Source organism: Lycium barbarum, chromosome 10 (genome assembly GCF_019175385.1).
Source record: "Lycium barbarum isolate Lr01 chromosome 10, ASM1917538v2, whole genome shotgun sequence".
NCBI classification, from domain to species: Eukaryota; Viridiplantae; Streptophyta; class Magnoliopsida; order Solanales; family Solanaceae; genus Lycium; species Lycium barbarum.
The window spans coordinates 104,155,079-104,171,304 of NC_083346.1; the positions used below are offsets into that span (position 1 = coordinate 104,155,079).

Below are 16,226 nucleotides of genomic sequence, written 5' to 3' on the forward strand. Positions count from 1 at the left end.
CAAAATTTGAATTTTGGCTTAAAAGGGGATATTTGTGCGAATCTACCAAATGTAGATTGGATTAGTAACCTAATAGTGATTTTTAAGTAGTGACATCATAGCAAAATCTCAAATTTTGTAGCATTAGACGCATCTGTTTTAATTTGTTATTCTCAAAAGCTATACTCGGAGAACTTTTAGAAATAGGAATAAAATCTAAATATTGGGCTAAAAAGGGACATTTGTTTGAATCTACCAAGTATTTGCTAAAGTACAATAGATTAAAATACACAAAATGTATAGAAAAATGGTATCCTATATATTGGTTAAATCCATACACAAAAACCTCTAACGTTCACTCTTGCCAAGTGCCACATTGAGGCCAACTTAGTTGATTCTTTCACTACAAAATCATGTTTTTCTCTTCCTCCTCATCACCTTCTCCCTTCACTTTCTTGCTTATTATCTTGATTCTATTTACAGCTGGTGTTGATTTTATCTACACAACTCCATCCAAGATTGGCCAAGGTTACAAGTTGATCTCCATAGAAAAATCACCAGATGGAGGCCTCATAGGTCACCTCCAAGTCAAGGAGAAGAACAATATTTATGGACCAGATATTCCAAATTTGCAGCTCTATGTTAAGTAAGTCTTTCCCCTTTTCACTCTAAAAAAAATCATGTCTTCGACTTGCATGAACATCATTCTTGAAAAAGAAAAAAAAAAAAAAGAATTGAATCTTTATGTCAATTTTGTGATTATTATCCTGACATAAATATCATTTTTTTTTTTGAATCTTTATGTTAGTTTTGTGATTATTATTATTATTATTCAGGCATGAGACAGAGGATCGTTTGAGAATTCACATAACCGACGCAGAGCAACAGAGGTGGGAGGTGCCTTACAACTTATTACAAAGAAGTACACCCCAATCATTGAAACAAAATGTTGGTAGATCAAGAAAGAACCTTTTTCCACCAGCAGAATCAGAATATTCAGGGAGTGAGTTAATATTCAGTTATAAAAATGACCCTTTCAGTTTTTCTGTGAAAAGAAAATCAAATGGACAGACCCTTTTCAATTCCACCTCTGATGATTCAGACCCATATAGCAATTTGGTATTTAAAGACCAATATCTTGAAATATCCACAAAATTGCCTAAAGACGCTTCTTTATATGGCCTTGGTGAAAATACACAACCCCATGGGATTAAAATTTACCCAAATGACCCTTACACTTTGTACACAGCAGATGTATCATCTCTTAATCTTAATGTGGATTTGTATGGGTCCCATCCTATGTATATGGATTTGAGAAATGTGAATGGAGAAGCAAATGCTCATGCAGTTTTGTTGCTTAATAGCAATGGGATGGATGTGTTTTACAGGGGAGATTCTTTAACTTACAAAGTTATTGGGGGTGTTTTGGACTTTTACTTCTTTTCTGGTCCCACACCTCTTGCTGTTGTTGATCAATATACTTCCTTCATTGGTAGACCTGCTCCAATGCCTTATTGGTCTTTTGGTAAGTTTAAAATTCTCTTTTCCTTTAATGCATTTGTATTTATGGTGATACTCTTTGACATTTTTAGTTTTTGTTGGTACCACATCTCTCCCAATTGTAGGTCGGTCACGTTTTAACTATCATTTAAATCTTTTTTCACGTCCATTAGTAAAATAATAAATATACGGTATAGTTTATTGAGTTATTCTTATTTAATAAATGCTTTTTGAAAATCGAGCAATATTAGAAAAAATTATTTGTATTTCTTTAATATTAAGAGTATAATTAAAGACAATTGCCAACTTTAGTGTTGAATCCCTAAAGTGATAACTATTTTGGAAAGATTGTTTTGAGCTAAAGTGACCGTTAATTTGGAACGGAAGGAGTATAGTGTAAGATTTTGTTAAATCCGCTGAGAAAACTATTCGATAGCATTAAGTAAATGAGGCATTTGACTAAATTAGTCCTTATCACATCCCGAAATGCGTCCTAAGAGTAGTAAAGATGAATCGAAATAGTATCTTCTTGATTTTTAGTTGTGGTGTCTGTAGCTTATAAGTAGGGGTGTACATGGACCGGATTGGTTCGGATTTTTTAAACACCAAACCAAATCAATTGCGTCGGGTTTTTAAATTTATACACCAAACCAAACCAATAAAATTCGGGTTTTTCAACCTCGGGTTTTCTCGGGTTATTCGATTTTCTCGGGTTTTTCGGGTTTTTTTTTCGAAATAGTCTTGATACAAAACATATAACTTTTACTTCAAATATTTCTTTAGTCCTAGTAAGGTACAACTATATAATTAAGGTATTTCTTAAGAAAATAACACAAAATGTGAGAAGAGTGATGACAATGTATTAAAATATTTAACAAAAGCTAATAAAATCGGTTAAAATAAATATTGCTAATTAACAAGCCATAAAGAAAATGACCATAATCTAAAAATATTAAGTCATGCTAAAATAAGTATTAATTACATGACAGAGAAAAAAAACTTAAGTTATGTATTTTCACTCTCTAAATCAGTTATGCAAAACTAAAGAATAGATATCCAACATTATTATCATTCCTAATGGTAAATTGAATTTCTTTTGTTAGCATTAGTGTTGAGTTGGTTTTGGTTTGGACTTTATTTGAGTTACTAACATCCATAGGATATAAAACTTATTGACGTTCAAAATTCTAAGTTCAAGCTTGAATAATATGATAATAGATAAAAAACTACAAAAAATTTAAGAAATATTTATAAATTACATTCCAAATAAATATTTTTATGTACAAAATATTTTAAAAATTGAATACATGTAATGTCGGGTTGGTTTGGTTCAGTTTGACTTTTTTTAGTTAAAACTAAACCAAACCAATTATGGTCGGGTTTTTTTTTTCAACACCAAACCAAGTCAAACCAAACCACTAGTCGGGTTTTTTTCTCGGTTTGACTCGGTTTGGTACGGTTTGTCGGTTTACTTTGTACACACCTACTTATAAGTATGGAGCTCCTTTGGCATAGTCTTTACAAATTTCATGTTATAAATTGATGAAACAGTGTTTTTCATAGGTTATAGTACTATATAAAACTTTTTGCCCCATAAACAAAACCAATAACCTTGACAAAAATATTTGCTAGATATGTATAATTGTTAGGACATATTAGAGCAACTTAATGACCCAATTCTTGATTAACCATGCAGTCCAACATGTACTGCTATTCAGCCATAGATTCTCAGGTTCGACATAGCACAGAGTCTAGGGTCGAATCCGATATATGTGTTCAAAAGTAAATATTATAAATAGCATTAAATATACATTCTTAACTCAGAATTGATAATATTTAAATTTTGAAATTGTCTTTATCTTTGGCTTGAGATAGAGGCAGTGGAGAATGTGTAGTTTTAGGTTGTCTTCATTAGAACCCGTGACTAGGCTTTCAGTAAGTTTTTGGCTGTTCTCTGTGTTAGGAGATACCGTGATATGAACAAAACAAAATCACTGTTTTGTCTACTGGCCTTATATCACTATCAAAATTGGTATAAAATATGGCATTACTTTATGCAGTGTTTGATTTGTATTATAAGTCAAGTTTAATTGATCCTAATATAATTTAATACACCAATGATGTATTATTATACCTGATATAGCATGGAATAAATATATAGATTACTATCCCTACCTAACTTCTTTCTAAATCAAATGACCCCTTAAGTGATAAAGACTGATGGAATATTCTTAGAAGAAAAGGGAAAGTAGGCAATTTGTCTTTTACATAACACTAGGGGAAGATTGAAAGTATCATTTTTAGTCATAATGTAATGAACTATATCATCGTTATTCTTTTCTTTCTTTGCCATATTGGTGAATCATGATTATGCACTATGAAATACTTCGCTTAATCAATAATCACTCCACTTAAGGGCTTTAAATTACATATAGGTATCTGTACAACACCCACGTTTAAGCAGTTAGAAATAGTAGGTATTAATCAATTGAGTGATGAGTTCTTTGGGCTCAAAATACTAACTCACATTAGTTTCAATAAAAATAGTGTCATTTATGGATCGTTGGCTGGTCCTATAGCACTTGATCACTTTTTTATTCTGTGCAATTTAACCGGTTATAGCAGGTTACTTAATATCCCCTTCAAATTAGTAACTAGCCCTCACTAAAATCAGCATGTTATTCTAGCATATAACACAAACGATTAGCTTCTAATTGGAAAGTAAATCACTATTAATGTTTGCAAAATTGCTAATATCTCATTGTATACATCTCCTAATTAAACTCTCCTACTTTGTGATTACTACAGGATTCCATCAATGCAGATGGGGTTACCACAATTTATCAGTAATAGAGGATGTTGTTGAGAACTACAACAAAGCCAACATCCCTCTTGATGTGATCTGGAACGATGATGATCACATGGATGGTAAAAAAGATTTCACCCTCAACCCTGTCAACTATCCTCGTCCGAATTTGCTAGCTTTCTTGAAGAAAATTCATGCCCGAGGCATGAAGTACATTGTTATCGTTGATCCTGGAATCGGAGTCAATAACACTTATGGTGTTTACCAAAGAGGTATAGCCAACGACGTCTTCATCAAATACGAAGGCAAGCCTTATTTAGCTCAAGTATGGCCCGGTGCTGTCAATTTCCCGGATTTTCTCAACCCAAAAACGGTTGATTGGTGGGGTGATGAAATTAAGAGATTTCATGAACTTGTGCCTGTTGATGGACTCTGGATTGATATGAATGAAGTGTCCAACTTTTGTTCGGGTTTGTGCACGATTCCCGATGGCAGGATTTGTCCTAATGGGACCGGTCCGGGTTGGATTTGTTGCCTTGATTGCAAAAACATAACGAGTACTAAATGGGATGATCCGCCTTACAAGATTAATGCTAGTGGAATAGAAGCACCAGTTGGTTACAAAACAATAGCCACTAGCGCGGTTCACTATAACGGAGTTAGGGAATATGATGCTCATAGCATTTACGGGTTTTCTCAATCGATTGCAACTCACAAGGCGCTCCAAGGACTCGAGGGAAAACGTCCGTTTATATTGTCCCGTTCCACGTTTGTTGGTTCGGGACATTATGCTGCTCACTGGACAGGGGATAACAAAGCAACTTGGGATGATTTGAGATATTCAATATCTACAATGCTGAATTTTGGCTTGTTTGGTGTTCCTATGGTTGGTTCGGATATATGTGGATTCTATCCAGCGCCTACGGAAGAGCTTTGCAACCGTTGGATTGAAGTTGGAGCGTTTTATCCATTCTCAAGGGATCACGCGAACTACTACTCCCCTAGACAAGAACTTTATCAATGGGAAAGCGTGGCTGAATCAGCTCGAAATGCATTAGGAATGAGATATAAATTGCTTCCATATTTCTACACTTTGAACTATGAGGCACATAATACCGGGGCCCCAATTGCTCGTCCGCTCTTCTTCTCTTTCCCAAATCAACCAGAGCTTTACGACGTGAGCACACAATTTTTACTAGGAAGCAGTGTCATGGTCTCACCAGTGCTGGAACAGGGGAAAACAGAGGTGAAAGCTCTGTTTGCTCCGGGCACGTGGTATAATTTATTCGATATGACACAAGCGATTGTCACAAAAAAAATACAATACATCACACTAGCCGCCCCTCTAAATGTGGTGAACGTACATTTGTTCCAAAACGCCATAATAGCGATGCAACGCGGTGGAATGGTATCAAAAGAAGCAAGAATGACGCCTTTTACCCTCATAGTGACCTTCCCATCATTGGGGACGAATGATGTGGAAGCTAAAGGAAATATTTTCCTCGATGATGATGAGCTTCCAGAGATGAAATTAGGAAACGGGTACTCAACGTATATCGATTTCCATGCAACAAGAAGTAATGGAACAGTGAAGCTGTGGTCAGAAGTTCAAGAAGGCAAGTTTGCATTGGATAAAGGCTGGTTCATTGAGAAGGTTATAGTTTTAGGCACAAATGGCACAGATGGAGCATTTGAAATTTACGTTGATGGACAGCCGATTGAAGATACCTCGAAAGTGAAGTATAGTACAGCAGAACACAAGTATACATACAATTTGGAGGATGAAGGAGATACTAGGAAGAGTATGATGATGGATATTCATGGACTGGAATTGCCTTTAGGGAGGAACTTTGTTATGTCCTGGAAAATGTGAAGACCCATCTTTTTTATAGAAATAGGCAAATAGAATCAAGTACTAGATATAGTATTGTAAGAGTTGTCATTATTCTGTTCTTGATAAATCCAGTGAAGTTTTTTAAAGCAATGTTTATGAGAAATTCTTTAGAATGTTTGCTGCTTCTCAGTCAAATTTCAAAAGGAAAAAAAAAAAACCAAAGAATCCGTAACATAATAAATTGGATTTCTCATAATTTTTACTAATACCATGTTTTTGGAATCGGTTGCATCACGACATACAGATTAAACTGAAAATGCAGGTTCTTGAGCAAAACAAATGCTTAGGAGCATTTCCTCTATGCTACAACCGGTTCTTTGAACAATCAAAAGCATCACATTTAATCAAATCCATTATTTGATTAAAACTGAAGTAATTAAAAGAATCACAATCACAATGCTAGCCTTTTGGGGAAAAAAGAAATCCTCAATAGAGCTGAAAAGTGAGGTCACAAAAAATGAAGTTAAAACAATTAGAAAATCAGTGTTTCTGCTTCTTGATCCTCAAAATGCTTTGCAAACTATTGTATCTTTCTTTCACTTGGAGAGCTCATATTTCTTTGATGGCTGAAGATTCATCCTCAATCATTTTGTCAGTCTTTGAGGAATCCTTGGCATCACTTAGATGATGATCAGCAATAATCATACCTTTTCTTCCACTTGCAGTGATCGTAATGTAGAAGGAAGATTTACCACAAAGAGGGATAGATGCAGGAAAACTGGATGAAAGAAAATGTGACAAGCCATCTGTGTCTGTTAATAACAGGAAATTAGAATTAGTTCAAATGTACAAAAGTGAAGTATGAAATACGGCACATGTAAGATGACTCATATAATTGACAAATGATACTAGTATAAAACACTGGACATGTCAACTGAGACACAACAGACTGCATATCGATAAGCAACTTCCCGTGGTTCTTAAAATTTTAGATAGTTCTTCAGGTCCAAGAGTGTTAAAGGCACCTTTCTATGTATCTCTTAACTTATAGAGGCTGGTTTTTGTCCTTCATTATTGTTTAAAAGCTCAAGGTAAATGACTTGAAGCCTTTCAATGAAATCTTTTGGATATGAAGTGGACTATTTTGTACACTTGGAGCGATAATGTGAGGGCCAAGCTCATAATTTTAGAACGACTTAATGATCATTATTCATTATTTTAGTTTCTTTTAAAAAGCCAGAAATGTAAATAAGAACGGCTTTAAAAGCGGGGTGCACAAAGCATCCCGCTTTAGAAGGGTTAGGGGAAGGACCGTACCCCAAAGGGTGTGACAACTTAAAGCTAAACAAATTCCATTTCAAATACTTCTGATTAGAACGACTTGATGATAATTAGTCACCACCCCTCTGTTTCAATTTATGTGTTTTAGGACTTAGTTACTATTTGGAGAGTCATAGGATATTTTTTTTGAGTCTGATTTTTTCAAATATTTTCTATATATTTAAAATTGTTAACTATTGTGACTTATATTACTTTTTATGGAGTTTCTAAATATGTCAATTTTACTCAAAATTGAAGATTCTATATTTGAATTCACACCAAATATTAGTCAGTTTGACCTTCATGCTCTAAGTCAAGACACATAAATTGAAACAGGGAGTATTACAAAAGCCAGTGCTCTTCCCTCTTCAGAAGGGTAACGCTCATAAGTTTAGTTTCTTTTTCATTCCAAGAAGAAGCAGACCTCTAGTGTCACAGCTAACACCTTATTAAACCAAGCTTATTAATTTACACAGATAATCAATCATTATGAAGACTAAACATTCTCAACCAAATAAATTTAACTACAGAAGCAACTCACAACCATATAAAAGGTATAAGATGAAAGAAAAAAAAAAAACCAACAAATGCAGAGAGAGAGAGTTGAGCTTCTACCGTAAACCTGTAAGAACAAATAACATCTAACAGTTGAAATTAGAAAGGATAAGGTTTGGTCTGATACTCACATTTAAAAAACTGAAAGATGAAATTGCAGGCGTCTGAAGGAGAAATCATCTTTTTCTCGAGCTTATTACGCAACCCGTAAGTTATAGCATCCAACTCCTTACCTTTAAAATCTTCACTCCCATGGAAAATCTTTTGAACATAATCAAGTTCTTTAATTAGGATTTCCTGATCCCAGTTCTTTGCACAACACCTGTACATTTCTTTGGCGAACCTAAACATTTCACTAGCATGACCACAACCAAGACAGTGAAATTGCATCTCAGTTGTTCCAGATGGCCCGTTGATACTCGGACCTGGCTTTATAAGATTTTTCTGAATAGCACAGATAACATGACACCAGTGCACGCATAGATCACAGCCTACAGAGGTTAATCAAGAAGAGATGTTAATTAATTAAAGGTACTCCAACTAATCATCACTCCTATATAGTAAATATGCAAGTTACGAATAATCCAACCAAAGTAACAGGAATAACCAACCCAACTGCAAGTACCATTGGCATAATCTAAGTTCAAACATACTTGACACATGCATACGTTGCAGAATCCCTTGTTTCTCGAACAAATTTTTCACTTGCAATTATCAACAGGTAACACCCTCTTGCAGTGAATATTTCGACACCTTTCATAAGCGAAAATCTCCATTAATTCAGTGTCTTGAAGGTGGGTTTCAAAAGATAAGAAGCTTCCAAAACCCATTTTTATTGCAACAAAAATTTCCAGTTGAGTCTTATTACACTTTGAGAGAGTCTCAACGGTAAGATCAGTTCTGTCATTAAGCGTGTTCTGAAGGCTGACCAACAAATCATTCTTCTCAGGAATTGCAATTAGGTTTCTGAAGTATTCTTTTGCTGATTCAACTGTTCCATCAGGAAGTTCTTGTACATCTGAGCCATATGAGGAACACACTGCGAAACTATTTCTCCAAGGATTCTCCAAGGATCCATACTTCCTGATACTCTCGAATCGCCTGTTGGTCTTGCAGGCAACTCGAACAGGAAAAGCGAATTGCTATTGGAGCTGCTAATCCTATCAATATCATTATCACATAGTATTTCCTTATTGACCAGTTTAAAATTTAGAGCTAAACTACTTCCACAAGGCAATGTAAAATCCGACCAATTAAGTCCCTTGACAGAATACTCACTATCCTCTTCCGAACTCAGGGTAAGCGAGTAGCTTAGGTTGTGGGAGAAAGGATGGGAATAGCACGACAACAAGGAGCCGTTCCTGAAATAGCCGATCCTTGTGTTGTTATTTGATAGTTCAAGTGAAGATTGTATATCAACATCAGGTAAAGCCAAAGAAAGATTCAAGTTTCCACCTTTTGGCTTTTTTTCTGCCTGATATTCCTCATCATTCTCAGCTATTCTTTTAGAGGAATTCCCTCTAACACTCATTCAACTGACGAAAATCTCTCTCTAACCATATGTTGCTTTCTTCAATTTGATCCTCATAAGCAACTATTTCCTTTCCCTTATAACTAACCATCTTCTCAGCCCTAGAAGAGACATCGCAATCCTGAAATTTCCGAGTATTCTCATCAATGCTATCCATATAATTCTCCATAGATACACTAGCGTGAATTTCTCAAATGGTCACTCAAGTTAAGAAAATTGTGTGGTAAAGTCACTTTGCTTTATTTTATATCAATAAAGTCACTCAAATCTGACTTTATATTTTAAAGATATGACTGCCGGATTTTGAACTTTACCCTACCGGAAATCTTAGTTGGTACTTTATAAACTACTTTATATACTATGTGGGACTCAAACCCATTTTAATTAAAATTTGATAGACGATTTCCTTAACTTGAGTGACCATTTTAAAAAATTCTCTCAAGATAAACTACTATTGGTTTCTCTTGAATTGTTTTCAAAGTCAAAGAGGCATTAAAAAAATTTAGATGTAGAGAGTTGACTTCAGAAACCAAATTAATCACCAGCTTCAGAGAAATTTCGAGCTGAGACTTTCTTGAGTTCATACCTATCCCGTGTCTCCACAGATGACCTCAAAAGAGGCTCCCTTTTTAAATTTCGTCCTGTTACTTTAGTATGCTAAATAGTCTTGGGAGAAAAATTTAGTACCACCTTATTCCTTATTTGGTTACGAATTCTGAAATAAGTTATATCCGGATTAGAAATAGCACCGGGATAAATTATCAGGGTGAAATAATAGTATCAAGATTAGTTATCCCTGGATAAAATAATAAAAATGATAAAAATACCCCTAAGGTCCCTCATACCCTTTTTCTACTAAATAAGATACTAAATAAGGTGGAAAGTATTTTTGTAAACAAACATCTTCCCATAAATTATGCAATGCATGTTAACTTTAATACAACAGACTAAACGGTCAATAGGAAATAATACGAGGAGAATATTAAAGAGATCACGGGATGCTCACATGACTGTACAATTGTCAATGGGTTGTAGTTAGTTAGTGGTAAGTGGCTTAGCTAGAGTTAGTTAGAATGCATTGTATATATATACTTGTGCAGATACAAACTCATCATTATTCAATGAAAGAAGATACTTTCTATTTACTCCTATGTCTATCTCATTCTAGCAGTCGAATACTGTAGGTGAAAAGTTAAAATTAGGGGTGGACATAAATACCGAAAATCGAAAAATCGAACCGAATCGAACTAATTCAGTTCTTCGGTTCGGTTTTTTCTAAAATTACGGTGTTCGGTTCGATTCTCGGTTTTAAGGTACTCCGAAGAACCGAAATTTTACAACATAAAGTACAAAATTTGGCTCTCAGCTTGGCCCAACCCAATCCATTCCTAAATTCCCTTTTACAGATCCATTCCAACCCAAGCACATTCCCAAATTCCCATTAGACTTCAGTCCTCCTTCCTAATATTTTCTTATTTCCTAGTCTTTGACTAAAATAAACCCTAGTCGCTGCCCACTAGCCCTTACAAGAGTGAACATGAAGAACTGAAGAGACTAGAGAGTGAGCGACCGACGAGCCGGTGATTGCGATGACTGACTAAGAGAGGCTGATTTCTTTCTTGCTGCTGCTTAGTGTGCTTGTTGTCATCATGAGTCAGAGGACTTTTATTTAATCTTTCTTAGTTGCTCCATCCAAATATAAATACCAAAGAACCGAATTTTAAAAATTGAACCAAACTTGAAAAAACCAAACCGAATCGAATTAGTTCGGTTCGGTGGTCGGTACTCACTATTGAAAAACCGAAAACCGAAGAATCAAAATTCAAAAAAATCGAATCGAAGAACCAAACACCCACCCCTAGTTAACATGGCATCAGAGCACTATAGCGATTAGGGAGAACTGTGCGAAACTCAAATTGCATCAATAGCAATCGATAATGGAGAAACACAAGTTGTATCAATGGCGGTGGAAACCAAAATTGACTATACTCATCCATTGTATGTGAGCGCATCAAATACTCATGGTTCCGTGTTGATTCTAGTGAAATTGACGGGATCTGAGAACTGCGGTTTGTGAGAAGATCGATGCATCTAGCATTGCAAGCGAAGAGGAAATTAGGGGTTGTGTTAGGGACCTGCACAGATGATCAATTTGAAGAGAAGTTGTATGAATATTGGTATATGTGCAATGTGATAGTCTTATCATGGATAATCAACTCAGTAGCTCCAAATTTGCTGAGTCGAATCCTTTATGCATCAGATGCTCATCTTGTTTGGGAGGATCTGAAAGAGCGATTCGACAAGGTCAATCGTATGAGAATTTTTCAATTGCACATAGAAATTGCAACGATTACACAAGGTACGGACTCTGTTTCTGTTTACTTCACCAAATTGAAGGAATTATGGGTGGAGTATGATACAATAGTACCATCACCCAATTGTAGTTGTTCAAAGTCCAAGGACTATGTTGATTACTTGTGACAACAACGATTGCTTCAATTTCAGAGTGGGCTGAATGATACTTATGCTCAATCGAAAAGACAGATACTTATGAAGTCAACTAAACCTACCTTGAATCAAACGTATGTTATGATTGTGGAGAAAGAGAGCCACAGATCTGTCATAGCACAGAGACACATTTTTTGGAGATGGAAATGACATTGTTTCTTTGTGGAGTGCAAAAGGTGGACATGGACAAGGGCGTGGACATCAGAAATCTAAGCAGCAACGAAATTGGAATGATCAATGTGAACATTGCAGGAGGCATGGACACACTATAGATGACTGTTATCAACTTATTGGTTATCTTGAGAATTTCAAGGGAAAGAAGAAACCAGTTGCACACATGCATCATATGCTGGTCCTGGCAATGCATCATGTGCTGGTCCTGGCAATGCATCACATGGAGGCCATAGTAATGCGTCATGTGGTGGACCTAGAGCTCAACAATCTCAATCTTAACAATGTTATTGGAGGGTCTCAATGATCGAAAGGCAATGCTCACTCACAAGTATAGTATGGAAAATCTCAAGCACACTACTATGGACAGCTTGGACACTCAAAGCAAGGAGCTGCAATGACAGGAAATTATAATACACATCATAGACAATATTCAGGTAATACACACCATGGGCAGTTTGGACAACATTCAAGTATTTCAGGAGGAACAGGAGGTGCTAAAGGAGTGAATGTGACCCTGTCACCAGATCAATATCTTCAAGTGCAGCAGTTGCTCAACACAAACAATACATCTGCACCAGCAACTCATATGGCCGGTATGACTTATGCTTTAGTGGCTAGTAGACTCCCAAAATATTGGATAGTAGACATCGGGGCAACTAATCATATGGTTTGTCGTTTTGAGATGTTGTCTTCCATTACTAGTCATAAAGGAGTTGGTACAGTGCATTTACGGGATAGAAGTGAACAATAGTTCATGTTGGAAAGTGTGATGTAGGTCAAGGCGAAATAAGTAATGTTCTATATATTTTAGCTTTTAGGATGAACTTATTTTCAGTTTCAAAATTGACAAGGGAACTGAATTGTATCATGAAATTCTACCTTGATTTCTGCGTACTACAGGATCTTCTCACTAGATAGGTGAAGGGGATTGGTAAAATGATGGAAGATTTATACTATTGGAACTCAAAGTACAAGATACGGCAACAATTAGTAGCAGTGAATATGGTAGCTAAGAGAGACTTGTGGCACAGAAGATTGGGACATGTCCCCCACAAAATTCTTGAACAAATGCATCTAGTTAATCATAGTGAAAGTAATTTCTGTCCCATTTTCCCCATAGCTAAACAAACTAGAATTCCATTTCCACAACGTACAACTAGAGCAAATAAATTATTTGATATCATTCATAGTGATGTATGGGGTCCCCACTCATGATGGGAACAAACTTTTCCTTACCTTAGTAGATGATCATAGTAGTATGGTTTGGATATTCTTGTTGAAGCTTAAAAGTGATGTACCTGTTGTGTTGAAAGACTTCTTGTAACTTGTTAAAACTCAGTTTGATAGTACAATCAAGGTTTTTAGAAGTGACAATGGGACTGGATTTTTTAATTCTTCTTGCAAATTTTTGTTCAGTAGTACATGTATTGTTAATTAGAGTTACTGTGCATAGACACCCCAAAAAAATGGGTGGTGGAGAGAAAGCATAGACAACTTCTAGAAGTAGCCAGATCTCTCAGGTTTCAAGGTTCAATTCCTTTGAGGTTTTGGGGTATTTGTATTCAAACTGCAGCTTATTTGATTCACAGAGTCCCATCAACTGCTTTAACTGGAAAATCAGCTTTTGATGTTTCTATGGAAGAAAAACAAATCTCCTTAACCTGAGAATATTGGGGTGTCGATGCTATGCCACAAATGTTGCACACAAAGGGGACAAATTTAGGGCAAGAACTATAGAGGCAGTCCATATGGGATACTCTACTACTTAGAAGGGGTACAAACTATATAATTTTGCTAACCATATGTTTTTTGTGAGCAGGGATGTTACTTTTAGGGAAGACATTTTCTCCTTCAAGCCTGGTTCTTTTCCAGATAGATCACCAGTTACACATCACCCTGAAAAATTTGCTTTTGATCTTTTTACTGTGATAAGGGATGTTCCTGCTACAGTTAGTGATGTCTTGCCTCTCAACCCCTCACTAGTACCCAATGAGGATGCCATGGTTGGAGGAAATGAAATCATAGATGATGCTTCAGATGATTCGGTTGCTGATGAGGCAGAACCTGCTATAATTGCTGCAGATAATGAGAACATAATTGATGATCAGCTACCTCTTAATGTTCCACCCTTAACTTCTGATTCTATTACCAGATTAGGCAGAGTTATAAAGCCACCTGCTTGGCTACATGATTTATCCATGAATCCACTAAGCATGCCAGTGTTTCATCCAGTTCCTTGTATCATATCTCTAAGTATATGTCTTATGCTGCTTCGTCAGACTCGTGTCTTAAAGTTTTGTGCAATTTCTCAGCTATTAAGGAGCCTGGATCCTATGAGGAAGCATGGAAACATCCTAAATGGGTTGAGGAAATGAATCAAGAATTATAGGTTCTAGGAGATAATCATTCATGGAAGTTAGTTCCCCTTCCTGCAGATAAGAGGGATATAGGTTCCAAGTGGGTCTTCAAGGTGAAATACAACGCTCATGGGCAGGTTAACAAATATAAAGCCAGATTGATAACCAAAGGGTACACCCAACAAGAAGGGCTGGATTACCAGGTGACTTTCTAGTGGTAAAGATGGTGACTGTTAGGGCTATTTTGTCTCTTGTTGCTATGAAGGGTTGGAAATTGCATCAAATAGATGTCTTCGATACCTTCCTTCATGGGGACTTAGTGGAGGGTGTTTATATTCTCCCCCCTCCTGGTCTTTTAAGACAGGGAGAGCATTCTTTGTTATGCAAGCTTCAGAAATCATTGTATGGTCTGAAACAAGCCTCTAGGCAGTGGAGCTTGAAGCTTAGTGAAGCTCTTATTGCTTCATCTAGTTCCTTGTATCATATCTCTAAGTATATGTCTTATGCTGCTTCGTCAGACTCGTGTCTTAAAGTTTTGTGCAATTTCTCAGCTATTAAGGAGCCTGGATCCTATGAGGAAGCATGGCAACACCCTAAATGGGTTGAGGAAATGAATCAAGAATTATAGGTTCTAGGAGATAATCATTCATGGAAGTTAGTTCCCCTTCCTGCAGATAAGAGGGATATAGGTTCCAAGTGGGTCTTCAAGGTGAAATACAACGCTCATGGGCAGGTTAACAGATATAAAGCCAGATTGATAACCAAAGGGTACACCCAACAAGAAGGGCTGGATTACCAGGAGACTTTCTAGTGGTAAAGATGGTGATTGTTAGGGCTATTTTGTCTCTTGTTGCTATGAAGGGTTGGAAATTGCATCAAATAGATGTCTTCGATACCTTCCTTCATGGGGACTTAGTGGAGGGTGTTTATATTCTCCCCCCTCCTGGTCTTTTAAGACAGGGAGAGCATTCTTTGTTATGCAAGCTTCAGAAATCATTGTATGGTCTGAAACAAGCCTCTAGGCAGTGGATCTTGAAGCTTAGTAAAGCTCTTATTGCTTCATCCAGTTCCTTGTATCATATCTCTAAGTATATGTCTTATGCTGCTTCGTCAGACTCGTGTCTTAAAGTTTTGTAAGAAAGAATTATAGGTTCTAGGAGATAATCATTCATGGAAGTTAGTTCCCCTTCCTGCAGATAAGAGGGCTATAGGTTCCAAGTGGGGTTTCAAGGTGAAATACAACGCTCATGGGCAGGTTAACAGATATAAAGCCAGATTGATAACCAAAGGGTACACCCAACAAGAAGGGCTGGATTACCAGGAGACTTTCTAGTGGTAAAGATGGTGATTGTTAGGGCTATTTTGTCTCTTGTTGCTATGAAGGGTTGGAAATTGCATCAAATAGATGTCTTCGATACCTTTCTTCATGGGGACTTAGTGGAGGGTGTTTATATTCTTCCCCCTCCTGGTCTTTTAAGACAGGGAGAGCATTCTTTGGTATGCAAGCTTCAGAAATCATTGTATGGTCTGAAACAAGCCTCTAGGCAGTGGAGCTTGAAGCTTAGTGAAACTCTTATTGCTTCAGGTTTCCAACAAAGCCACCATGATTATTCCCTGTTCTTTAAATCCTCTAGTGTTGACATAGTGCTTATCCTAGTTTAT

The 16,226-nt window shown here is 36.4% G+C and overlaps 3 protein-coding genes across 4 annotated transcripts; 1 reads left to right on the forward strand and 2 right to left on the reverse strand.

The window, feature by feature from the left end:
• Window positions 1–233: 233 nt before the first annotated feature.
• Window positions 234–6,269, forward strand: LOC132616017 (alpha-xylosidase 1-like). The gene is made up of 3 exons (XM_060330623.1): window positions 234–625; window positions 816–1,504; window positions 4,288–6,269. The coding sequence occupies exons 1-3, from the start codon at window positions 393–395 to the stop codon at window positions 6,156–6,158; spliced, it is 2,793 nt and encodes a 930-aa protein (XP_060186606.1). The 5' UTR covers window positions 234–392; the 3' UTR covers window positions 6,159–6,269.
• Window positions 6,270–6,400: 131 nt separating this feature from the next.
• LOC132616018 (protein OBERON 3-like) lies at window positions 6,401–9,161 on the reverse strand. 2 transcript variants are annotated; one of them, XM_060330624.1, is made up of 3 exons: window positions 8,620–9,161; window positions 8,126–8,485; window positions 6,401–6,931 (listed from the first exon to the last, which is right to left on the reverse strand). In XM_060330624.1, exons 1-3 carry the CDS (start codon window positions 8,654–8,656, stop codon window positions 6,729–6,731), a joined length of 600 nt encoding a protein of 199 aa, XP_060186607.1. In that variant the 5' UTR covers window positions 8,657–9,161; the 3' UTR covers window positions 6,401–6,728. The 2 variants fall into 2 exon arrangements, with proteins under 2 accessions (XP_060186607.1, XP_060186608.1); XM_060330625.1 differs by having other exon boundaries at window positions 8,648–9,155.
• Window positions 8,953–10,393, reverse strand: LOC132616019 (protein OBERON 3-like). The gene has a single exon (XM_060330626.1). It carries the CDS (start codon window positions 9,523–9,525, stop codon window positions 8,953–8,955), a length of 573 nt encoding a protein of 190 aa, XP_060186609.1. The 5' UTR covers window positions 9,526–10,393.
• Between the last annotated feature and the right edge of the window lie 5,833 nt (window positions 10,394–16,226).

Coding starts and splice junctions, on each gene's coding strand:
- LOC132616019 (XM_060330626.1), bottom strand. CDS start 9,525: ATGAGTGTTAGAGGGAATTCCTCTAAAAGAATAGCTGAGAATGATGAG.
- LOC132616017 (XM_060330623.1), top strand. CDS start 393: ATGTTTTTCTCTTCCTCCTCATCACCTTCTCCCTTCACTTTCTTGCTT. Junction 626..815: donor AATTTGCAGCTCTATGTTAA/GTAAGTCTTTCC, acceptor ATTATTATTCAG/GCATGAGACAGAGGATCGTT. Junction 1,505..4,287: donor AATGCCTTATTGGTCTTTTG/GTAAGTTTAAAA, acceptor TGATTACTACAG/GATTCCATCAATGCAGATGG.
- LOC132616018 (XM_060330624.1), bottom strand. CDS start 8,656: ATGTGTCAAGTATGTTTGAACTTAGATTATGCCAATG. Junction 8,486..8,619: donor GAACTTAGATTATGCCAATG/GTACTTGCAGTT, acceptor TAACCTCTGTAG/GCTGTGATCTATGCGTGCAC. Junction 6,932..8,125: donor CATCTTTCAGTTTTTTAAAT/GTGAGTATCAGA, acceptor TGTTATTAACAG/ACACAGATGGCTTGTCACAT.